The 26,271-nt window shown below is 41.2% G+C and overlaps 1 protein-coding gene across 1 annotated transcript in view; it reads left to right on the top strand.

Moving 5' to 3' along the window:
- Positions 1 to 26,271, top strand: part of FBXO47 (F-box protein 47) — a 179,639-nt gene that overhangs the window by 45,397 nt on the left and 107,971 nt on the right. The window contains exons 3-5 of the mRNA XM_088474708.1: positions 9,433 to 9,509; positions 16,867 to 16,944; positions 24,480 to 24,588. Coding sequence (XP_088330834.1) covers positions 9,433 to 9,509; positions 16,867 to 16,944; positions 24,480 to 24,588 — 264 coding nt within the window. The remainder of the gene's footprint in view (positions 1 to 9,432; positions 9,510 to 16,866; positions 16,945 to 24,479; positions 24,589 to 26,271) is intronic.

The raw sequence follows: 26,271 nt of genomic DNA, 5'->3' as shown, positions 1-26,271 counted from the left end.
GTTATCGTTCAATCGTTTGCAAATCGTTCGCAAAAATGTCTAAAACGACCATCGATGTGCGCTCCCGCTGTTCATTTATACATCTATCATCGGGCAAACATGCTGGACAACCTGACAATAACGTCAGGTTCAGCATGTTTGCAGATGGTTGATGTGCCTACACTGTTAATGACTGCTCATTCAGTGTAGGCACAACACAGACTGACAAACGACTGCACGATTACAATGTCGTAATCGTGCAGTTGTTTTGAGGTCTGCTAGTGGATGGGCAGCATTAGTGATAACTTTGATTTCATAACTATTTGCTGGTGACATCAGGAAAGTTGAAAGACAGTCATTAATTCTTGGTATTAATGTACAGTTACTGTAACAAATTATATTATTGATATTGCCACTTACTGAAAATTTTCACATTAGTTATACAAAAACAAGTGAACAAACTCTGGAGAATATCAATAATGTAGTATCAATTTATATTAAGAGGCCTACAATATGGGGGCGCGATTGGCAGCCATCTCGGTTGGACGCGTCTTCCTGTAGGTCTAGCTTCTGGGATTTAATCCACAAGCTCCCCTGCATTGCTTACCTCATCCCATTGGATATTTGGGGTGTGGAATGTTTATTATACTTTTCTGTTATTAATCCTGGTCTGCCTGTACTTGGAATTTCTACCAGATATAGCTACACCTTATCTCTCCAAGTGCCCCATTTATTAATGATTGCATTTGCAATGCGATCTGGGCATGACATTACCGCCCATGATCGTATTGCAGATGTGATCATAGCTTTGGAATGTACTATCCAGCACACACCGGGACAGGGGCTCCATAAGGAGCCCGTCCCTGCGATGTGCCGGGAGTGCTGCCTGGGCTACTGTGCATGCGCAGTCCCGCTGACTGCACAAGCGCACCCTCCATTGACGGGGGGGGTTCTGGGAGAACCCTCTCCCGGCTAATTATGTGAAGTGTAGCCCATCTTCAGATGGTAAATTTGGCAGCATCGCATCCCCGTTATAAATTTTTGGTGGATGCGGCTGGCAGCCGGAATGGAGGGATTGCAGCAGGTACCGGAGATATTCATGAAACCATGGAACCCTCTTGCAAAAACAGATGGATAAATTTATAGGGGCAGTGGCAGAATTCCAAATGTAGCCTACTTTAACATCTCACCAGGTTTCTGAAAATGAAAACTGTATCAGAGTTAATTTTCATGACATCTCTGAACTGAAACAATAGGCCTCAATGATCTCAGCAAACCATCTACTATTGCCAAAGTAAATGACCTTCATAATAGGTTGCGTCACAACAATTTGCAGGTAGAGGAACTAACAGAATCGATAAAGGGTCCTGATCTTATGAAATTTTTGTTAGCTGATCTTCCAGCCCTCCTCTATATCTCTGAGAATTTGCGACACATGAAAATCGAATTTGCACCTAGGGCCCTTAACGCGAACAGTTATATTCAAATGCCTGAATTTTGTACACAAATAACACATTTGGGACCTCATTCAGAGTCGGTCGTTGCGGCCGCACGGTCGTAAGGGAAAAGGGGCCAGATATGCAAATGATGCACTCGCAAGTTGCGTCCTTAAGATCGGATCGTTAGCTGGCCGACCAAGGGGAGGATGCGGCCGTAAGACAAAAAATATGCCCCCTTCTTGTACACATTACACGTCATCTCCGGGCATATAAGGATTAATCGAGACCATCGGGAACCATCGGAACTGGTCGTAGAGCTTAAGGTTGACCATACCCTCTCTTAAGCTCTACGATCAAGTCAGTGTAAAAAAACCTCCCATGACACATGTGCTATGACACTACTTTGTTAATTATGCACTCCCATAAAACGCCGTTTGCATAGTCAGGCACGCTTGCGTTCGGATCTCCACTCCCCCGTTCACAAGCACCTTCCCCTGTTACCACCCACAAACGCCTCATCCTGTCACTCAAACTAACGACCTGGCCAAGTTGAAGGAGAGAGATATTTCCGATCGTAACAGCTAGTCTGCGCAAGCGCATTGCAAATTTTACGCATTGCAAATTTTACGCATGCGCAGTTTAGCGAACTATACACACAAGATGATATTGACTCACTTAATAAACAGGCATTTTGAGGTTTTAGCCATCAGATTAAAACCCTCATCCTCATTAGCTCTTTTTCACATGTATCTCTCAGATACACCTAAGCATGATTGTTATGTGCTCGGACATAGTTTGGTTGCAACCAAGACCGCTACTGTACAGAATTGGAAATATCCCTCCTCACCCTCTATTCACAAGTTCATAAAAAATGTAGAGATGAGCAGTTCGGTTTTTACTCGGTTATGATTGGATTTAGAAAATGGCATCTCATTGACTATCGGGCTCTCATGTGGTTTGGATAGCCAATAAGATAAACCTGAAGTTGCGCTAATTTGGTAAAAAGAACCAAGTAGAACTGAACCGCTCATCTCTAAAATAAAGTACAATATGCATTTCAAATAGAAACATAGGTGATGCATACTCCACATTTGCAACCTCCGCCTTGATGAAAAGGTTCAATTGGCGCAAATTTGTGATGTATGGGGAAGGAACTAACTTATTGCTCATGGATTCACCTCCATCTCTTCAGGTCCCTTCATCCCTGAATCCTCCTATCTCATTATAATATTTATGTCTGTGTCTTATGCTATTTTCTGTTCATGTTGCATTATTTCTTTATTTGTTTTTTCATGTATGTTTACCTTTTTTTCTACTGTACCCCTCCCCCTTTGCTTTTATTTATTTAAAAAAAAATGTAAATAAAAGTGATTAATAATAATAATAAAATAGACATTGGGGACTTTATATCTCCTACAGAAATTATTCAGACCCAATCTGACACTTTCAATTACCATTGAGTAAGTCACATTTGCGATAAAAGGCCTTAAGCCTATGAAGTCCCTTGGCCCCGATGGTCCCAGTAGTGAGTTTTATAAGTTGCTGAAGCCTTGAATTGTTGACTCACTGACTGCATTCCTGCTATTATTGCTGATGGTGACATCCCCTTGCACTTTAATTCTGCTATTATTAAAGTCTTGCCAAACCTGACCGCAACTGCCTACTCCTGTCTTCCTATAGATCCATTTCCCCATATAAGATAGACTGCAAACTATTTCTAAAAATAAGTCCTTGAAAACTATTCTCCACAAATAACCTGGACCAACTGGGTTTATTTGGGGTTGCAGTTCTATTACCAGCATATGGAAAATTCTTACTATTTTGTAATCCTTGGAAGATACTCCCCAGGAGTGGAGCCCAGGCTATTACTTTCACTGGATGCTGAAAAAGCTTCCACTTGGATACTTGGGACACTTAAGCACTTTGGTTTCCCAGATACTTATACTCAGTAGCTACGTACTTTTATACACTAACCCCTGCACTCATGTTTTTCCTAATAATTTTCTTTCACTCAGCTTTATGTATACAATGTGGAACCTGACTGGACTGCCCCATTACTCCCTTCCTATTTGCATTGGCCCTTGACCCTTAGGCAATAGCACTTAGAAATGACTCCGTTTTTACAGTTATTAAGGTGAGTGATTGTGAAAGCATGTTAGCGTTAGTCACTGACCATATCCAATCCACTCAATTCCATACCTGGTATGAGCAACACCATTTCCAAGTTCAGCTGTTTACCAGGATACAGTATTGTATTAGTATAACTAAATCTGAGTCCACCCCACTTTGACATCTTCTACTTTTTTGGTGCAACACCCTCATATTGCATCTATGTTATGGCTACACACTCCAAGTTAAAATACCCCAGCATCCACATCCCATTACAGTTTTCCCAACTCTATGGGCTGAATTCAATTATGCTCGAATTTAGGATTAGACATAATGCAGTGCCCTGGGCTATTCAATTACAGCCTGCAGCATCCCGCGATAAGCCCGCAGTCTGCCTTTATCGGGGCTGTCGGGAACTCGTTAACCCAAAGATCCAGGTACTTATCACGGAATCTATAGGTTAATGCACGAGGAAGAGGCCTAATTGAATAACTCTGGGCATTAAAGCTTGAGGCTAGAAACCTTTTCCTCACGTAACATATCAAGGTTAATTGAATTAGGCCCTATATTTATAATTACACACCAATTTTAAAGTTACTACATACAGAACTAAAACATTGGAAAAATCTCTTGTTGTCCCTATTGGGCCGAGTTATGCTGGTCATACACCTGCGCGACCAGCATCAGATCAGATTCGCCATCCGACTCCCCGGAGCTCCCTGGCAGTCCCAGCGGCATATTTGTTGTTTTTCTTAGCACACGATCTGTCGTACGATCGATCGTGTGCCTCACGCACTCATCAGGGAAAAAGTAATTGAAATGACTTGAATGGATGCACGATGCATTGCATGCACAAAATAAACGGCACGATCTGCACATGATAGGATGGAACATATGTGCTGCACATCTGCTAATACAATCCGTTTATAGGAGCTGTGGGAGCGCGCATCGGATCGTATCTTACTCCAAAAACACACGATTTCCAGAGGATCCATCGTAAGACCCGTCGAAAATCGGGCAATCGGCCCGAAATCGTGCAGATGTATGGCCAGCATAACTGTGATTAAGGGTGTTATTTTCCCCAAGCTTTCCTATCTTCAGATGCTACCCATTCTGATTACAACAGCTGATGCTCTTCACTGCACACAATTGTTTTCCAAATTTATCTGGCACTCCAAACACCCAAGAATGCCTAGAACCAATTCCTATTTACCTAAAAATCAAGTTGGTTTGGGGGGCGTTTGCAAGGTCTGCCTGTTTTAGATATATATCTGATTGGTTATTGCAGTTATTTTTACGACTCTACACTTGGAAGAGACCCTCTTCCATCCCTATGTCCCTGCTGCATACTCCTAAATTCTTACTTCTGTCCTTCATGATATTATTCTCAGAGACACTTACATACCATGGTGGAATATTAATAAGTGTCTTAGTATAGAACCTGGTATTCTTCTTATATACTGTTCTGGGGTAACCTGACCTTTCCTCCTTCACTAGATAATCCAGATTTAAAAAATGGTTTAACCGCAGTATTTTATTCATTAGGAATGTTTTTGACCCAGGTGGTCCCACATGCTCTCCATTCAACAGCTACATGATGCATATGATTTTCCCCACTCTCAATTTTTTTATGTTTTAACAATTATGCCATTACTCCCAATCTCTTGTAACCCCCTAAATTACTGACAACATCCCTGATGTTTTAGAATGTCTGCCACAATAACCAGATTTAAGATTTGTTATATGTACTCAGAGCAAATTTAAACTAATGTGAACTCTTATGGCATAACACAGAGCAGATATGGCATCAGAAATGACATGAGTTATCCGGATAAGATGTTATTCTCCCAAAACTAGGTAAAATCATGTCTGCCCTCGGCTCTGCTACCTTACAGGAACACACTTGAAAACCTTAAATAAGATGTATATCCCCTTCTACTCACAGGAATTACCTGGTGACTGTGGAATCTGGGGACTATCCAGAGTGTCGTTGTTTTAACTCCTCTCTAACACATAACTTTTGTCAATGCCGGAAGATTGCAAAATTCTGGGATAAACTACTCTTCAGAGTGGCCGAAGCCATTCTGCTTGTCGACTTTACTGTGTGGTGTACTCAGCCCTTTGTTGATAATCTAACTCCATTTCTTGCAGTCGTTGTTACAGTGGCTAAGCAAGTCATCTTTAGACATTGGATTTCACCTAAGACACCTACCTTTTGGATTTCACCTAAGACACCTAACTTGGGGGTAGTCAAGTGCTGCCTTATGGATGTGTTATTTCACGTATGGAGAACAAACCGTTTTAACATTGAAAGAGAAGTTAAATTATTTAATTAGAAATGGGGTAGATACATTGAAGGTTTACAGATCCAGACAAATATATGGAAGGTGTTCAAATCAACTGAATGTTTCCTATTAAGGTAGGTTACATTATGTGTTTTCCACACCTACTCAAGGCTCCTCATTATGGGCCCCTTGTCATTTGGTACTTGGATTCTTATGCCTCCCAGCCCTTTCCCCCTCCTCTATCTGACTCTAAGGGGTAAATTAACTAGGATTGGAGTTTGGTCGAGATTGCAATCTCAGGGGAGTTTAGACATGTTTTTCATCTCGCAGATTTACTAAAGACAAACTCGTTTGAGTTTGGGAGAGAGTTTTCATTTTTCACTGAAAAACTAGAGTGAGATTGCAAACTCAAATCAACTCATCATCGGCCAAACTCTAAAATACTTTTCATGAAAAAGATGCAACTCGGGAATTTACCAAGAATCGAGATTACAATCTCGGGTGAGATTTTAGCAAACTCGCAGAGAAATTAAGTTTCAAATAGACCACCTCCTGAGCTGCGACTTTTGCAGAAACATACACAGATCAGTGTGATTTGTGTATGTTTCTGCATGTGTACCTAATTTAAAGTGTTTTTATTCCACAAAAATGACGTAAGGTCCCCCCCAAAAGCATAACCAGACCCATACTGCTCAGCCAGTCCTGGTTCCTAAAATGATGGGGAATAAAACGAGTAGGGTTCTCCCATAATTTAGGAACCAGCACCTGGCTGCAGGACCAGTGCTGGTTTTAAATATAGGGGGCAAAAAATGCATAGGGGTCCCCCTATATTTAAAATCAGCACCGGACCCAAACCGACCAGGGTGTAATGCCACAGCCAGGAGACCCTATCACCGGGTCTCCAGGGCCAAAGCATTAACACCTCAAGCCGGTCAGTCTAAACTGGGGATCTCCAGGGCTCTTGGCAAAATATAAACCACAACCCGATCAAGATACTTCAATCAGCGGTGTATGTGTGTGACCACATACACCGCTACCCAGCTCCTGACTGATCAGTGTGAACTGTCAGGAGCCAGCAGTCAATCAGCGGCTGCTAACTGTAGAGCGGCTGCTGATTGGCTCCGGCTCCTGACTCACTGACCAGCCCGCGTGGGAACTGGGTTTTTTTTGCCAAGAACCCTGGATGCTACGGAGACCAGCGCAAGGATGGAGGTGACGGAACCAGCTGGCACTGGTAAGTATGTGTGAGTGAGGTAGGTAGGTGTGTAATCAAGTTTTACTTTAGACGGTGTGTGTGTACTGTGTTTTTAAACTATTTAATTTACAGTGGGGGTACGGTTGCCAGCCGCCTGCTGGCACTTGAAGTTCCACAAGTGCAAAGGGTAGGCATGCTGGCACCTGTAGTTCCACTGTAAATTACAATAGTTTAGAACTATTTACCACATTATTACCCCCGTACCCACCGCTCCGGGGGTGCAGGGAAGAGCGCCGGGCTTCAGCCTAAGCCTGGGGTTTTGGGAGAGGGGGGACCCCTTCTTGGGGGGGGTCCCCACCTCCCCTGAGATCCCCAGCTTGGGCTGACCGGCTTGGGGCATTAATGCTTTAGCCCTGGAGACCCGGTGATAGGATCTCCTGGATGTGGCATTACACCCCGGTCGGTTTGGGTCCGGTGCTGATTTTAAATATAGGGGGACCCCTACGCATTCCCCCCCATCCTATATTTAAAACCAGCACTGGCCCTGCAGCCAGGTGCTGGTTCCTAAATTACGGGGGAATCCTACTCATTTTGTTCCCCACAATTTTAGGAACCAGGACTGGCTGAGCAGTTTGGGGCTGGTTATGCTTTTGGGCCGATGACCCTACGTCATTTTTTTAAAAGATCTAAGCCTTGTTTAACAGGTAGATCACACAAGCAGCCTTCAAATATCTCACTGTTACAGGCTGCAGGAGAGTTTTGCTAGGGGAGAAATCTCGATCTGCTTCACCATTGGCCAACTCACTTTCAGCTAAACTTATTTCTTAGTAAATTTGAGAGTTTAAAAACTGGAAAATCACCCGAGTTTCGGCGAGGCAAATCGAGTTTAAAAAAACAAAAACTCGATCAGACTCGAATCTTACTAAATTTATCTCTAGGACTTTTTCCCTTTCTTCTGTTTGTGATTGAAATGATGGCAGCATGTATGATGCGACCTGTTCTGGTTTGATGTAGCTTCTTTGATTTATATCAGTGAAAGAGTAACTTGTATCCTTATTTCTATTGTAGAAATTTTAGCAAAGCTATGTACAAGTTTGCCTTCATATGCTGTATTTGTTCTTATTTTATAAAACAGATATGCCCTTCAAAATGTGATTTTTCTGCTTTCACTTTAGGCTTTAATTTCTATGGCTGTAAGCCAATAAAAACTAGAGAATGAATTTGAAAGATCTCTTGGACATCTTCCCAAACGTTTTGTAGGAGTTGGAACAAGAATCATTTAATTGTTTTATTTTGGTATAGTTATTTTTATGTGCTTATTTCTCTACAAAGTGTTGTTACCTGTAGATCAGAAATCTTATATAATTGAATGAGATAGAGGCGTCATGTTTCTGATCTTGGCCAGCGGCTTAAAATCAGCATTTAGACTCGAAACACTTATATAGTAGATTTGTCCTCGGATGACCCCTGCAGCTGAAGAAACAGATTTTGAACTGATCATTTGATATGCGTATAACCCTGAAGTTAAGATGTATAGAAGTACAACCAGTGCCAACTAAAACAATAGGCTTCTAATTAGTTGTTACTTTTTGTAAAGAAACTTTTTTTGCCCTTGCAATGTGCTCTATGGGTAAGTTTAGAAAAAACTTCTAGATAGCACACACATATATTTGCAGTGTTTTTCCTGAGTCCATGGCGTGTACTAGAATTAAATTTTGGGAGGAAAAGTAGTTGCCTTAGAGACATGAGGATTAGTTGGCACAGTTAGAGCCAAACAAACTCAGTCTGACTAGGAGTAGATTCTGCTTATAAAGGATTTTGCAAGGACAGTGTGAGGCAACTACTAGCAACTGAGACCTTAGAAATGTATCCATTGCATTGTTTTACCATAACTCCCGTTAACAATTTAATGTTTTTTGCCAACACTGTCAACAACCAGGAATTCCATTACCACTAACTGGCATGTAATATGAATTGTATATATAATGTGACATGCTTCTTTCATGGGGAAACAGAAAGCTTGTAGGAAAATCTGATGTTTGTGATTGGACTAGAGTTAAATAGTGTGATGCACTTAAATTACATAAAGTTTGGTAAGTCCTAAGAGCATCTATGAATTCAAATTGGGATATCCAACTTACAACATTGTCAAGTATCAAGATTGTAGATATTTGTAGTTTTTGAGTACCTATTATAATTTCATAATGCAGCATATTGCCCTTGAGGGAGTTCAAATGGTCATAAAATTAGCAGATAGGTATTACAGATGCTGGTACTTTATAAATAAATTGTAATAATAGTGTTAATAATAATTACAAAAATAAATCAAAGCACGCAGGATTGATGGTAACCTCAATTCAGGAAGCCAACAGAATAAGCTCTTGTCTGTTAAGTTTAATGCTTTATTATTTTTACCGCTCTGCAGGTCTATTGTTTAAGAGGTGCACACTGCTTCTACCCACCAAAGAGAGACTGAAGTACATTCACAAGATGGTTTCAGAAGTAAGACTCTTGCCTACTTTTTGCAGCAATCATATTCTCCGCCTGTACAGTGTGAATAGTATAATTTTTTCTTGAAATGCTCATTGTTACTAGAAGTCACACTGTGGGCTCAATCCTGTTAGGTGCAAGTTCCATGAAACTCACATACATTGCATGAATGCGTGCACCCTAGATATGCGAGATCCAATTAGAAATGGCAATTCTCGGTAGTCGTGGTGAGGGTGTGCAACTTCTCTCCAAAATGCGTCTGGGGAGAAGTGCATGAAATAGTAGGGAAACCATTCCGGACCCCAAGTAAGTGACAACTGAGATAGCAGGACAATATACAAGGGAATCTGTATGATATGCCGCCTGCCGCATGGCCCAGGAGTTCGAATCCCGTCAGCGGCAGCCCGACAAAACAGCAGAGCCCGGCAGCGGAAGCCTGACAGCGCTGGAAATCCCGATCGTGGTGAGGTAAGTATGAACTAACCTAACCAGCCTAACCCTAACCCTCCTTAGGGGTGCCTAACCCTAACCTCCCCCCCTGTGCCTAACCCTAATCCCCCTCTAAGTGCCTAACCCCCTCCTTTGCCTAAACCTAAGTCCCCTGGGGGGTGCCTAACCCTAAGTCCCCCCCGGGGGTGCCTAACCCTTCCTCCCCCTAGCCTAACCCTCTCGGGGGGTGCCTGACCCTAAGTCCCCCCCGGGTGCCCTATTCCTCCCCCCCATGGCTGTCCACTCACGGCGCCCGGCATCCGCTCGATTGGGATGCCGGGCGCCTGTCTCCCGGCGTCGGGGAAATGAGCGGCGTCTAGATATAGACGCCGGTCATTTATCCCACGGCGGGATAAAGCAGTCGGGAAGCCGGCTGCCGGGATTTCAGCAGCTGGCTTCCCGATTGTATACCTATACAAAGCTGTTTGTGGCCATAAGGAAAGTATTACCTTTTATTGCACTTTTTATTAATGGTTTGTAAAAAGTTGGAACAATCATTTTTACCTCTCATCGGCAAATTCAAAAACACCTCTCCCATCATTACGACACTTCCACATACCTGTCCCACCTCATTAATACCTTAACATACCTGTTCCACTTGATTTAAACCTCCACATATCTGTCCCACATCGGTTACATCTCCACATAACTATCCCATATCGTTTACACCTCCACATTTCTGTCCCACATCGTTTACACCTACACATAACTGTCCCACATCGTTTACACCTCCACATACAGTAACTGCCCAACATTGTTTACACCTCCACATAACTGTTCCACATCATTTAACCCATGGTTATTAAGTTTGGAATGGATTACATAAGTAATTTTCAGAGCGAGTTCGCCGTGACAACGGCTCACAGGAGTCATCTCGCACTTAATAGGATTGTGCCTTATGTGATATATAAAATGAAGTAGAACAAGCAGTGTGGTACTCATTGGGACATTACAATGATTCGGTTTGTACTACTTTTGATGCAGCAATTTTTTTTATTTTTTATGTTACAGGTTATGTGCAACTTACATATTATTCCACTGTTGTGGTACATTATTTTTTTTACCACGTGAAATAATTTTATGTGTTTAGTTTTTTATATATTTTATTGTCTTTTTATCTAGATAGCGTTCATCTATTTCTATAGTACAGGCCACTCCACTGATAAGAACCTCATTCAGAGTTGGTCATAGATGCAAGTTGTGGCTTTTTTTACCGCAACCTCCTTTTTTGTAGTACGCATGTATGTCTTTTGTGCGATGCATGTCTTTTTTGATGCTCTTCTGACTAAATGCAATAAATCAGCCAGGACGTGGGTTGGAGGCTGTCTATAGATTTGGCTAAAGTACAGTAAGGGTGTGTAAATGCGAATTGTGGCCAAGTTGATTCCCCAAGCGCAAATACGACTGTTTGGAGGGAGGTAATCTGCAGATAATCTTTGGTGAAAGTTGTGGCCTGATGATGATCATGGCTGTTGGTTGTGTCTGATTCACTGAATGCATGTATGTCACCCAATTATGCAAATATGGTAAAACTGCTGCAGCCTACAATCTAATGATCTAATAGCAGGACATGATTACAGTGGGCCTGATTCAGAGCCGGACGCTCTGAACGAGCGCCCGCTCTGAATCAGGGCGTGTTTTTTTTTTTCCGTCCGGCCTTTTGGACGCTCGCATAGCTGTGGGTTACCACCCATCGCGACCATCGGGCTTGCGACGAGACCCTGCGATAGGGTCTCGGTGACCGCAAGCCCTGGAGTGATTTTGGCTCTATCAGAGCCAAAATCACTCCCACTGACATAACTAGTGATGTCAGTGGGGCCGGACCCAGACGGTAGGCGTTCCCATGGGAACGCCTCCGTCTGGCAGCCACGCCCCCAGCACACCCACCAAAGGGGGCGTGCTGTCACTCACCATCGACAGCACGCCCCTTGTGGTGCGAGACCCATAACAACGGCTACCCCGTCGTTATTCGGGTCTCGCGCATGCGCACGATGGAGCTCCCTCCGCACTAGGGCACCATCGACCCGCTTGCGAGCGCTCAGTGCTCGCGAGCGGGTCTGAATCAGGCCCTGTGTTCACAACACTCGATTTAAAAAAAATAAAGGATGTTTTTTATATTTGTGTCTAGTTCGATTTGCATTTCATAGGCTTCAGTTGACCTGAGTACTTATTATATATGTTTTCCTGCCGTGTACTGTAATGTGTATGAGTTGTGTACTTTATTTTTGAGCATTGTTGTATGCACAGAGAAATCACACCTCCATTTTCGACTGTTTTTACATTTGTATCCAACAGATTTTACATTTGTTTCCAACACTGAATGAAGGGTCTAAGGAGCTGCAGGATATTCTATATAGTACAAGCCAGCATCTTAAGGAGCCATTCATTAATTTAACCGTTAGGAATGTCTTAGGAATGTCGTGGGGTTTTGAGCATTTGCTTGCCTGAAATTCCTTCATGGAAACATCACAATGAAAAGGGGGTTTATAGAATATGAATTCTAAACACAGATTAGAATTGGAGTACATAATATTTATTGGACTAGATGATGAAAGCTTGAGATTTGTTTTCTATATACTTTCTGTGTAAATTAAATAAATGCATTTACAATCTACTGTTACCTTTACCAACCAGCAATTGAAATAGCTGACACAATTAATCCAGTAAACACTGCACTTACAATATATCATTCTTTACTTAAGAATTATATACATTGTTATTGAAAATTATACTTTTCCTTCATGTGTATATTTACATTTATTTGTTTGTGTCATGGTGGTATAATTATTTGTAGCTAATTTGTTTTGATTTTTCTTTTTACTTTTTAATTTGTTAACAAATGACACATAAAACAATGAACAACAGTAATCCCATTCATGACCAGTGGTATTTAAATGTTCTAGTTCAGACTGAATTTCATGTGTGCATTGTGTCACATGGAATAACTTTTTATTTGGGAATCTACCCTTTTAAATTAGAATAGTTATACATTTTTATTTTATTGTAATTTTATATTTTGCAGCAAAGTTATGTAAATACCTTTTTTATTTTATTTTTTGGGATTATGTAGGGAAAAGCAGGGAAAATGGGTGTCACGCTCTGGCTAAGATGATTCTCCGCCATGAGATTACAAGACGTGGACCCAGGTTGAGGAGGGAACAGGATGTGAGGGGCCTGGATTAGTGTCTTCCTCATCCACCAGTACCGGATGTTGGCGAGACCTGACCAAAGGCATGGAGTCTAACCCACTGGGAGGTGTTCACCAGTGACTCCTCCAAGCAGGATTTGGGCTTTAACTGCACCCAGTAGGCAGGTCGCGGCTCTCTGGTCAGGTATCCGGCACAAGTGGGAAAAAATGGAAGAACACTACCACAGGGCAAGCACAGGAAAATATATTGGGGGATTGTATTGAAGTGATGTACAGAGAACACACTTAGTGGTTTTAGTTGCAATGCTGGCACAGGAGATGGTGTAATGAGCGGGTACTTGGATGATGTACTAAGTACACACAGGTCCGGATTAAGGGGGGGGCGACAGGGGCGGTCGTCCCTGGGCCCCCACACATGGAGGGGCCCCCACTAGCAGCGGTGCGCTGTCTGCGCCCGCCGCTAGTGTCCCCTCCACTAGTGTAGTGTAGACCGCGCAGTTAGCGCGGCCACACTACATAGTGACATACACACAGCCGCCGCCGGCAGCTGTGTGTATGTTACAGCAGCCGATAAGAGTCACACAGACTCTCGTTGGCTACTTCGTCAACGGAGGGAGCCGGCTGGAGCTCACTCATGAGCTCCGACTTCCGGCTCCCCCCGCAGCGTCAGGTAAGTTGTGATTTTTTTTTGTGTGTGTGCATGTGCATAAGGAGAGGGTGGGCTACAGGGGGCACTGCATAAGGGTTCCACTATAGGGGTCACTGTATAGGGGGCCGCTTCATGGGGCACTGGGGGGGCGTTTTCAAGGGTCAATGCATAGTGGGTACAACTACTGGCCCCACTGTATAGGGGTGGACTACTACTGGGGGCAATGCATAGGGGGGGTACTACTGGGGGCAATGCATAGGGGTGGCTACTACTGGGGGCAATAGGGGTGGCTACTACTGGGGGCAATAGGGGGGAACCATTACTGTGTCTGATGGCACTATATAAGGGGCACTATATAAGGGAACCACTACTGAGGGCATTAAATAAGGGGCACTGCATAGGGGGACCACTACTGGGGGCACTGCATAGGGGGGACCATTACTACAGTGGGCACTGCATAGGGGGGACCATTACTGGGGGCACTGCATAGGGGGGGACCACTATTGGGTCTGGGGGTACTGTATAGGGGGACCACTACTGGGGGCATTATATAAGGGGCATTACTACAGTGGGCACTGCATAGGGGGGACCATTACTGGGGGCACTGCTACTGGGGACATTGCATAAGGGGTCCCCACAAGTTTGTTGCCCAGGGGCCCCCACAGACCTTAATCCGGCCCTGAGTACACACACTGTGGCTTTAGACGCAGCACTGACACAGGAGAATGGTATCACAAGATGGTACTTCAATGAACGCTACCATTGGGTAAAGGGTTAGGTGAAAACAGACTGTCATGGCTGCGTCTATGATGGTAACCGCAGAAACCACATTACGGAGCGAGCACATGGATGTCCTAGCAGACCCCAGGTATAATCCTCAGCGTGTCACTCGTCGCCGCACCTGGCATCTGATTGCTCTAGAGATCAGGGGAAGCTGGTGCTGAGGTGAGTAACGACCGATCCTAGGCCGCAAGCTGACAATGGGGAGCATAAAAGCATTTGTTGCCATTTTTACTTTACTAGAGTCAAGAACAAAGGTACATAATTTAATATTGAACTCTTTTTAATGATTATACTTGATTAAGATTCAGACATACAAAAGCAATACAGAAAGTGGGTATGTTAGATGTAGATAATTATCAGCAGAGCACTCAAAGAAAGTAAAGTACAGGTTGAGTCTCCCATATCCAAATATTCCAAAATATGGAATATTCCAAAATACAGAATTTTTTTAGCATGACTGAGATAGTGACACCTTTGCTTTTTGATGGTTCAATGTACACAAACTTTGTTTAAAACATACAATTATTAAAATGAGGATGGGAATAGAGGGAGAAAGTAGAAAGTTGGATTCATAGCAGCTGAGGAGGAGGGGAGAAGTAAATGATGACGATAAATTCAACTAGGGGGCCAGAAAACTGCAAATCAGAGAAAGGTAATCTGCACGTTATGAAAGAGGGCCCATGGTTCCCAGACCATTCTTAAGGAATTGGAGGAGTTTCGAATGATACTCATCATGTATTCCATTTGATTACATGTTCCACAATTTGGCATTAATAGAGTGTAGTGTGAGAGCAACAAGTTGTTTCCAGGAAGTTGCAATTTCATATGTGGCTAAAGTCATAATGGAGTAGATTCAGGTGCGTATGAATTGTGTTGTGCAGTTTCTTCTCCAGTGTAAAGTACCTGGAGCTATTTAATTAGAGACCCGCGATCAATCTGCAAGCAGCCCCAAGGCAGCAGCGTTAAATGATGGAGGGTTAGAGCAGAAGTCAGCATTAACTGTTGCCACTGTGCTGCTTACGGTTTCATCATGGGTCTCTAACTTGATTAGATCTGGGCACTTTCCTGGGAAAAAAGACCATGTGATACAACCCATGGGTAATTGAATCTGTCCCAAAATGTATAATTATTGAATTTCTATTTAACATGTATTTTATAAAATTGTATGACAAGAAAACAAAATGCATGAATGTAACATAGATTTATATTGCTCTGTAGATCACCATTGCAACAAAGCATCTTTAGATCACTTATAATAGTTAACTAGTACTAACTGACATTGCAAGTTATTACATTGCTAGGTCACTCTTTATAGATAAATTCATTTTTAAGGTGCCGATCCACTAGAAGACAGGCAAAAGACTGCACGATTACGACATTGTAATCGTGCAGTCGTTTGTCAGTCTGTGATGTGCCTACACTGAACGAACAGTCGTTCAGTGTAGGCACAATCAATTATCTGCAAACATGCTGAACCTGATGTTATCGTCAGGTTGACCAGCATGTTTGAACGATGATATTTGTCTAAAAGACCAATTTTTTAAACAATCTGCAAACGATTTTCAAACGATTTTCAAATGATTATCGAACGATATCATCGTTCAATCGCTCATTTTAATCATCTAGTGGATAGGCACCTTTGCCCACTTTTTCTACCTGCATTCGGGAAACCCAGGGAGGTGGAGGTCCAAGTGGCATAGGTGAGATGGAAGGCTGCTGTGGTACATTTTCCGAGGACCTAACAGCTTATCCATAGCAACCACAATTCTGAAGTTCAGTTGTTGAGGGCTTTATGTGTCCAGGAGCTAGATGAAACAGCTCTTGGGCGCACTTCCAAAACTGCGAAGTCTGGTTACAGTCTAACGAGAAAGGTGTAAATCACCTGCCCGACAGTTGTATAGAACATACTGTAGATCTATTACTTGCGTAGGTCCTTACTTTAGGACAGTCAGAGTTATACAGTACAGGTGTTATATTCTGAGCTATAAAACCAATTTTCCACAAAATGTTACTGCAGTTTTACAGGGAAGCAATTAGTAGCTTGATATACTGTTCCCAAGTATAAGGTGGCTTAGAACACGACATTACAGCATGAGCAGTATATAACAGTACAGTGTCCTATATTGAAAAAATGACTGTAGCATAGATTTGTTTTTTTGCAGTATTTGGTCTGGGGCCTCATTACTGTGTACATCTGCTTATGCTGCCCTGTATATAAATACTGCTATAGTACCAAAAACCCCTTCCATGTCTTGCATTTACAGCATTCACATCACAATAACTTGCATTGTGCTTTGCAGGTCTCTTGTTTTAAACTGTGTGGCTGCCCATCTCCCACCCAATGCCTGGGGCTCTTCTGTTATGGAGCATTTTTAAAGGTGTGTTTCCAGTTCTTTGCAGCACTGTTACAACTCAAGTCAGTTAACAATGTATATTAGTTGAAAAACAGTAAATATTTCAAAACAAAAACATTTTTTTAAGTTTTCTTGTGTTATTTTTCCAAATACTTTGTTTTATTATGAGAAAATCTTTATTTCCCAACTAGTTTCCAGTTAAAGCAATTTGAAAAGTATTAATATGCGTCACTGAATGTTTTCTTCATGAACAGAAATTTTGTACACTTTGCATCTGGCCTTGATCTGACATTCACTTTGTAAAATATACAAACTCTTCCAAAGCTAAAAAATGAATGTTTTTTTCTCTGAACTGAGAAGCATATTTAAATTTACATTTTAATTGTTAAAGCAATTGAAAGCATTAGTGTTGTTTTAGCTATTGTGGATCACCCCACGATAGAAGTCTAAAAAATTATTTTCTAATTAGTGTGGAAAAAATTAATCTTTGCATTTAATTTTGGTGTATTCCTGGTCCAACTGGAATAGTGCATGTTGAAATAGCAAAACTGTCACTTTAAAGTCCTATCTGTTGCCACTATAGGACTTCCTCTTTATTTTAAACTGTTTTACTATGAAGTGGGTGTACTGATACATCTAGTTTAGTAAGGTAGTTAATCAATATTTCCATTGTGGAATGAGGTTATTGAATTGTTATAAAGGGTGCATTCATGGATTCAAACTATGTTGTATAATTTCTATTCAGCAGAGGAAAGATCAGTTTTGTGTCTGCACTTTGCACTATTTCACCAATTTATCTAATTTTATTTGTAAAGACAAAATGTAATTTTTTTTAATGTACATACATTGACAAGTTTATGTAATTCCCAATATGTGTCCTCAACCTGCTCAATGCCCCTCCCCTCATCAGAAAGGCAAATTATTGCATCTCCACAGTGACACTTCCCATTAGAAAATGGTGCATTTGTGCAATAAATGCATGTGATGTGAAAAAAACCCACAAAAAATTGCAAAGTATATTACACATTTGTAAATTTACTTTGCAGATCCTAGTCTGGTGTACAATCTCAGTATTCTTTATTGAGGGTGCTCTGATATTATTGCTACTTTACTAAATAATTTTACTGTAATCCCTATATCATGAAAGGCCTGAAAACAAGTAGGTGAAAAGCAAATGATTACTTCTGTTCAGCAAACCTGTTATACGGACATGACTCCATCCTGCAGTTAACACATTGATTAAGTATATAGTGAGATGGTATACAAGGGGCAGTATGCGTAAAGATAGGTAATTATTAACAATATTTAAAAATGCAATATAATTTAGAATATTTAAGGCCTGGTGTTCCAAACATGGTTATGTATACTAATTGTGTCTATAGGTATATGGAGAATTACATAACCAGGACTGGAGTTTGCAGTCTGTAAATAAAGCTGATTTGTTTCAAAGAGCACATTTAACAATTATGGATCATCTCTGTGTTATTATGGAGTATGACCCTTTATGATATGCTAAGCTGCAAGATAATGTTTCAGAGAAAACAGGTACACACAGTCTAGTGCAAGGGTTACCAACCCTGGTCCTCGAGAGCTACCAACAGTGCATGTTTTCCAGGTCTCCTCACAGAATCACAAGTGAAATAATTAGCTCTACATGTGGATCTTTTAAAATGTGTTAGTGAGTAATGAATACACCTGTGCACCTGCTGGGTGACCTGGAAAACGTGACTTGTGTGGGGTCCTGAGGACCAAGTTTGAGAACCACTGATGTAGTGTGAGCCATGAGGCTGATTCTTAGTTGGGAGCAAATAAAAAAAGCAAGCAACTTTGGATGTGTTTTTTCCATGCAGGGTTAATACTGGCTTCTTTTGCATGTAGCCCATAAACGATGGACAGCTTTATTTTTACAATGCAATTTAGATTTGAATTTTACACACCCCTCTAAAATCTAAATCTCTCTGTACCTTTTAAATCTACAGTGCATCATGGTGCAAAGTTACCTGCTCTTTTTGCTTTGCACCCAACTCAAAATCAGCCCCTATGTGACTATGGAAGAGTATCACTTTATAACCCAAGTTGTACATTAGAGAATTTTGTGTTATATGGCGGAAAAACAAAAGCATGATAAAGAAATGTACATTTTAAAAAGTAGCTTGTTAAATGGAAACTATTGAAAGCTTACAGATTGAGCAGATTTTCTTAAAAATGTCACATGGACAAGAGAAATAAACAAGAGAATGTCAAAAACAGATGTTAAGGAGGAAATTCAATTAGGCGCGAGGTTTGCTGCATGGGAATAGCTCCTGGTTTGACACCCGGGGCTATTAAATACTGCATTTATCACGCATCGGTAACCATGTGTCAACGCGTGCTTACCCATAGATTCCCCACAAAGTTATTCTGTCAAAATGCAGAGTCTTCATTTTAACACAAATTTTCCTTGCAGCTCCTTTGGTTGTGAGGAAAAAAATCCACCCTCTGGGGCTTAGCGCTTGGGGTTCCCACAGTGTGTATAGTTAGCTGTGGGGTAAACCCTACCCCTAATCATATTCCCCCCTAAGAGTCTCTGGAAGATAAAGATTGTGAAATTAGGCTCTTAAAGAGAGTGTTTTGCAGAGACAACAAGAAGCAACAATGAATGCATGCGGTAGAAAATTACCTATTACATTCTAATGTTAGATGAAAAGGCTCTTTAATTAAATCTTTACAAGCAATACTTATTGAATGTGAATTTGAGAAAGATCATCTGATTGTGAACCATAAAGAATATAAAATCACAACTTTGGAATGTTAACCCTCAGAAAATCCTTTGAAGAAAAAGAGAAATCTCTTTGCTTGTTGCAGGTTCACTCAGAGTTGGTAAAAGAGAGACAGTGACAAAATAGGCAGGGCCCCCCCAGGGGTAAGGGGCAGAATTGGGCTGAGCTGTGAATAATATGGGTGCAGCTACTTCAGGGGTGGGGCATCAATTGGTGCATAAACCAGTTTATAAATTCTCCAAGTTTGGGCTGTGGCGGTGGTTGCTATAAAAAGGAGAGAAAACTGCTGTAAGTTCACCCACACACAGAAAGCCAGAATCTATAATAAATATATATTGAAATCAACGTCGATTCTCTCTTTCTCTCTCTCTCTTCTCTCTCTCTTCTCTCTCTCTCTCCAGTACCAGTCAAAAGTTTGGACATACCTTCTCATTCAATGGTTTTTGTTTATTTCAATTATTTTCACATTAGTAGATTAATACTGAAGACATCAAAACTATGAAAGAGCACATATGGAATTATGTTGTAAACAAAAAAGTGTTAAACAAATCAAAATATGTTTTATATTTTAGATTCCTCAAAGTAGCCCCCTTTTGCTTTGATGACAGCTTTGCACACTCTTGGCATTCTCTCAATCCGCTTCATGAGGTAGTCTCCTGGAATGGTTTTCCAACAGTCTTGAAGGAGTTCCCAGAGGTGCTGAGCACTTGTTGGCTGCTTTTCCTTCACTCTGCGGTCCAACTCATCCTAAACCAGCTCAATTGGGTTTAGGTCGGGTGATTGTGGAGGCCAGGTCATCTGATGCAGCACTCCATCACTTTCCTTCTTGGTCAAGTAGCCCTTACAAAGCCTGGAGGTGTGTTTGGGGTCATTGTCTTGTTGAAAAACAAATGATGGTCCCAGTAAGCGCAAACCAGATGGGATGGCTTGGTACGCCATCCTTTCTCGAAAGGTTCTATCTTTTTTTCCCACATATATCAACGCACACGGGCAAGTATATAAACGATAAACTTGTACATGTAACACAATGGCTAATAAGTAATTTACGACCACTATATGGATGATTAAAGGTGTTGCCCACTGTTAGAGAAGGATATGTAAGACAATTCAAGCATCTATAACATCCTAACTTAGGACGCAAAAAAACTTGAGATTGTACCTTGTCAATTCTACTCATATCAGTCTTAACCAACCAATTGTCCTGAAGATTTAGATCAGGGTCTGTGCCCACAATAGGCCAGAGAAACCGGACTGTTTTCCTAATATGATCACTGTTGGTATGAAAATGGTTGACCCATGGCAATTTATGACCAATATTTTCTTTGGATTTGCTAGGTTCTAATAATCGCGATCTGGGTATGGCCAAAGCTTTGTTCTTGGCCTGAGACAAAATGTCTTCTGCATAGCCTCTCACACGGAATTTAGCATACATAATATCCATCTGTTTTAAGGCAGTATCTTCGTTACCACAAATTCTGCGAGCCCAAATAAATTGCGAGAAAAGTAGACCATACTTCAAGGGTCTAGGGTGACAGCTCCCGTAATGTAAGAGTGTATTTCTGTCAGTGGGTTTACTAAACAATTCAGTAATTAATTTGTCACCATCCAATCTTAGGTTGACATCTAAATAATTGACAGAATAATTATTGATATTAAATGTAAACTTAATCGGACTGGCAGACTGATTATGTGATTCAATAAAGTCGAGAAATTCCTGCCTAGAGCCTACCCAGATAAAAAAAATGTCATCTATATACCTGGCGTAGAAAAAAATCCTACCAGATATATAGATGTCCTCAAAGAAAATGTCCTGTCCTGCCTGAAACATGTAAGCATTGGTGTAGGATGGGGCTACATTCGACCCCATCGCTACGCCAATGAGCTGTAAGAACAATTTGTCCCTGTGCATAAAGAAATTTTTTGTGAGTATAATTTCTAATAAGTCGATCACCAAATCAACATCAGGACCCGCATACACATGGCTCTCCATAATAAGTTTTCTAACAGCTAACAACGCCTCCATATTGGGAATTACTATGTATAAGCTACTTATGTCAATACTACACAAGTAGCTTTAAATAGTTATAGGGGGTAAACTCAATATTTGGTTCATATTTGGTTCAGAAACATAGTTGTATCAAGGAGAAACCTCGGGTGCTCTTTAACACAGGGTTGTAACACACTATCAAAATACACGGAAAGTGCCTGGAACAACGAACCCCTGGCACTTATGTATCTTGGGTAAGGTGTAAATCAACGCCTTGACAGGACATTTGGGGACAAGTGCCTCACTAAGTTTGCTAGAGATGGCTCCTTCCAGAACTGCAATCTGTCACGTAGGGATTTGGAAGATGCCTCAGTGGGGTCAATAGGTAACAACCTATATACCGACACATCTGCTAATTGCCGGTCGATCTCCAATAAATAATCAGAGGTGTCCTGTGTGACGATAGCCCCGCCTTTATCAGCGGGGCGAAATACCACATCATTATATTCTGACAGATTACGGAGGGCCCTCCATTCACCCACAGATAAATTATTGTGTTTTCTGATTTTATCCATGCCACCAGAAAATTCCTTCACCTCATGATCAAGCATATGGGTAAACGTTTTAATAGCCGCATTGTTGGAGATGGGTTCAAACTGTGATCTAGGTAGAATCCTCATCAGTGATTGTGGAATCTCCTTGTACAAAGGGCAGGGCGGATATGGTGATGTTTTAGATCCACTATATATATATATATATATATATATATATATATCTCATAGAAAAGCCGGAACTACAGGTCCTGATTGCAGCCATTCCGCGAGCTGTAATTAGCTCATGGCCGGCTCCAATTTCTCCCTGGCTGCTCCGCATCCGCTGCCACACGGGCCCCCTGTCTCTCTGGGCCCTGGACTAGAGTTTCGGTAGTGTCCACCCCCTTAATGCGGCCCTGACAGTAAGCAATCCTCATTGTCTTCAATTATACGGGACAACCTTTCAAGCAAAGTAGTAGGAGTTGTAACGGTATGGTGTTGTACCCATTAGACCATATATTCGACAATTTGTTGTTTTCAGGTGAATTAGAACGACATATCACCCATATCGTCTAGTGTGCACACACAATTGTGTACTCACGTGCGTCTTTCATCACATCTCATCTGCTGTGCTGCACATCAAATGAGCAGTTATCTTTAACGATGTTGAGCAAATCGTGCAGTGTGTATGTCCAACCAGACATCCACGCAATATGTCTTTCCAATCTGGCCTCTGAAGACATCACCTCAAAGCTACTCAAAGATATATTATATAAGATCCAATGATTAAACTATATACTTTATATCATTCAGTTGTTTGAAGGATTGCATAGTGTGTATTCACTATATCATTTGTCCTGGGGTGAAGGGAAATTGGAATGACCATCGTGTCATTTGCACGTCGTTCTGATGTGTACGGAGCCAACTCAGTGAGAAGAAACCATTTCAGATTTCATGAGAGTGGGAAAACAACAGAGGTTTAAGCACAGGAGAACACAAGAGAAGAATGGCTTGACTAGCCGAGGTCTATAACGCAGGGAAGCACTGAAAAGCTACAGCTCTGAAGAAAGGTTGAAGTCTCCTACACTGGCACTGGGAAGTACTAAGAGTGCCCCTGCGGGAGGGTCTCGGCTCCCAAAAACCCATGGACTTCCTGCTCTAATAGAGCAGAAAGTCAACTACTGACATCACGAGTGATGTCAGTAGGGCCGACCACAAATGGCAGGCATTCCTAAGGGAATGCCTGCGTTTGTGCAACCACCCCCCCTCCCCGCCTACAAAACGGGGCGAGCTGTCAATCAACATCGACAGCTGTCCCGTCTTGTAGTGAGCGACGGAGCTGCCGTCGCTCACTGGGGCTCATGCATGCGTACGCTCGAGGCGGCGCATGCGCAGTGGGGGAACATCGACCTGCGGGTCTGAATCAGGCCCAGAGTTCTATATGAGAATTTGATAAATTGTGACCATAAAGATGTGCAGTGTTTAATTGGACACATGGAATACAAATTCAGCTGACTGTTGCCATGTATGTTAAAGAAGGATAAATGTTTCATCAAAGCGTGAGTTTACAGGCCCACACATGACAGCCAAGATGTCAAAAGTGCCAGCTGAGTGAACTAGTTACAGACATATTATTAATAGTAATATTCCCAAGACCCAAACAAAAATAGACAAAGCAACATGGAAAATTAGGCCACCAGGTGGGAGAAGAATGTATGGTTTTGAAATTGTGGATAGGCCCTGTAAAGTCATAGAAGAGGGCTTTGGCATAAATGGCCTCATCCCAAACCTAGATGTAGCTGGTCAGCCACCTGTAGCCTGGAGTTCTCGGTTAACCTTATATGTCTTACTTTTATGGATTGCTTATCTCGCACACTGTAATATGGCTGACTTATTTAGAACTTTGTGAGTAGAATGAACAACGCATAGATCTGATGATTTTGAAAGTATTGTGTATATAGCTTTAGTATTCTGCAGTGGCCCCATCTCATTCAAGCATTGCCTATTCTGACCAGTGTAACCCATGTAGTGTACCCAAGATGGCTGCCTCTCTAGTACATTCATGGGCAGTATAAATAATTATTGGAATTTATTGACTAAATGCATGTCTAAGGTTATGTTATTCTGCATAGATGACATCTTTGCTTGGTACATTGGCATCTATCACTATGATTGTGAGGCAAAATATGAATTGCTCAGCTGAGGTGTTTGATATTTCCATATGCAATTGCACTTCGCTGAGTGCTCATTTACATTTATTAATTTATATTCGTGTTCCAGATTCTTACAGCTGGCTGGGATGAACTAGAGTGTCACAGAGTCTATATTTTTCTTTGTGATTTGACTAATTTACCTCGTAAGGTTCAGACTCTGGTTAGCAACAAGCCAGGTAAGTGGCTAAGTGAGGTAATTTCTTGAAGCATACTGTATGTTATTTCGTGCATTAAGTATTTATTCAGATGATATTTCTTGCTTTACTATAAGGATTAATAGGGTTCTCAAATTGTAAAGCCTTTCAAACGATTTTGTTTGTCCAAGTTCAGTAATAGGCACCTGGTTTAAGAAACTGCTGTAGCAAGATTAATTTGAAACAACCGTTTGCCCTGATAAAACTTTTTTGTCAAAGTGGGAATAAGATAGATAAGTGCACGTTGTACATGTTTTATTTATTTTGTGCGTATTTTGTTTCATTGGTCAATTAAAGGTGTTCTGTAAAAGCTATTAAATATTTATCAGTTTATATTCTTTTTTTTGTGTGTATTTATATTGTATTTCCCACATATTTTTCTGGGATTAGTCCTTTAAAGTCAGCCAATTCACCTATTCTCTTTCTTCTTTTAGTTTTATTTTTGTCATTTAAGGTATAACACCTAAATAGTGGTTGTTATATTTTGTCTTCCTGAAGTGATGAATAAAAAGATTTAAAAAAGTGCTCATATTTGAAAAAGAAAATACAAACAATAGCTTGACCATATCTTTGTATGAACCAATTACCAAACTAATTTTAACAAAAAAATACATTTATAGATATATAACAGTGGTAGAAGGGGCAAGGGAACCATGAAACTGGAGAACACCTTCAGGGAGTGGCAGAGAAGGAAGGACAGGCTTATAATTCTTTAGTGTGTACAGTTGTAATAGGGGATAGTCTCTTAATTCTGTGCCATTATTTAGTGGGCTTGGGCTGTTTTAGCCACATACTGTAGAGGAGAGTTCAGCATAATGGTGCCCAGATTCCATGGAGATGTACTCTGTATACATATCGAAGTAAAGTCTCCCACACCATTCTTTTTTAAAAATATAAATATATTTGTTTGTTAATTTCAAAACATAGATGCCAAATTATTTCTGGCAGTAGTGAACATTACATTCAAAAATGAGAAATATGAAAGTTAAAACACAGGGAAATTGTTACATTCTAACAAAAAAGTGATGAACAAATGTATGTTATAATGGTATACTTCTAAATAAATGAACAGATATAGAATAGAATAATATACTTCAGACAATCATATTGTGAATATTGTGAATATTCTAAGTTTTCTACCAAACATTTTAGTATGGTGCACCAAGAAGTACGTTGGTGTATCAGCAGAATATGATTATCATAAAACCTAGAAAATTTTACAGTGGTAACATAGTGTGGCGTTTAATCTCAAGAATAATCACCAGAAATTATATTTTGTGAACTATGTGTAATGATGCAGCTGCAATTAATGTCCTTTAATTGACCTGTGTGTGTCCAGAGAGGCTGATGGATACTCCGCAGTTTACGACTGGAACACCCTTTGAAGCCAGCCACACTAGGAAGAGGGGTTGATAACGATCTATGTCAATTCCTGCGATATGAGGAATGTTTATATAACTGAGTTTTGTCTCCTAAACAGACAGTTATGGGGTCCTTTGACCAGTTGAGGAAAATGTGAAATTGTCTGGTGTTATTTGAAGAGCAGAATGTGTATAAGTCACATAATTTATTAACAACTGTCATGGGGAGAGTTAATCAGAAAAGTGGGGGGCTAGGAGGGCTCTTGCAGGACCATAAGAGTGCAGCTCTTCCAAAACAGTTTGT

Source organism: Taudactylus pleione, unplaced genomic scaffold (genome assembly GCF_031769625.1).
Source record: "Taudactylus pleione unplaced genomic scaffold, aTauple2 ptg000155l, whole genome shotgun sequence".
Lineage (NCBI taxonomy): Eukaryota > Metazoa > Chordata > Amphibia > Anura > Myobatrachidae > Taudactylus > Taudactylus pleione.
The sequence above is the reverse complement of the archived record's forward strand: the minus strand, read 5'-3'. Positions and strand labels throughout refer to the sequence as shown.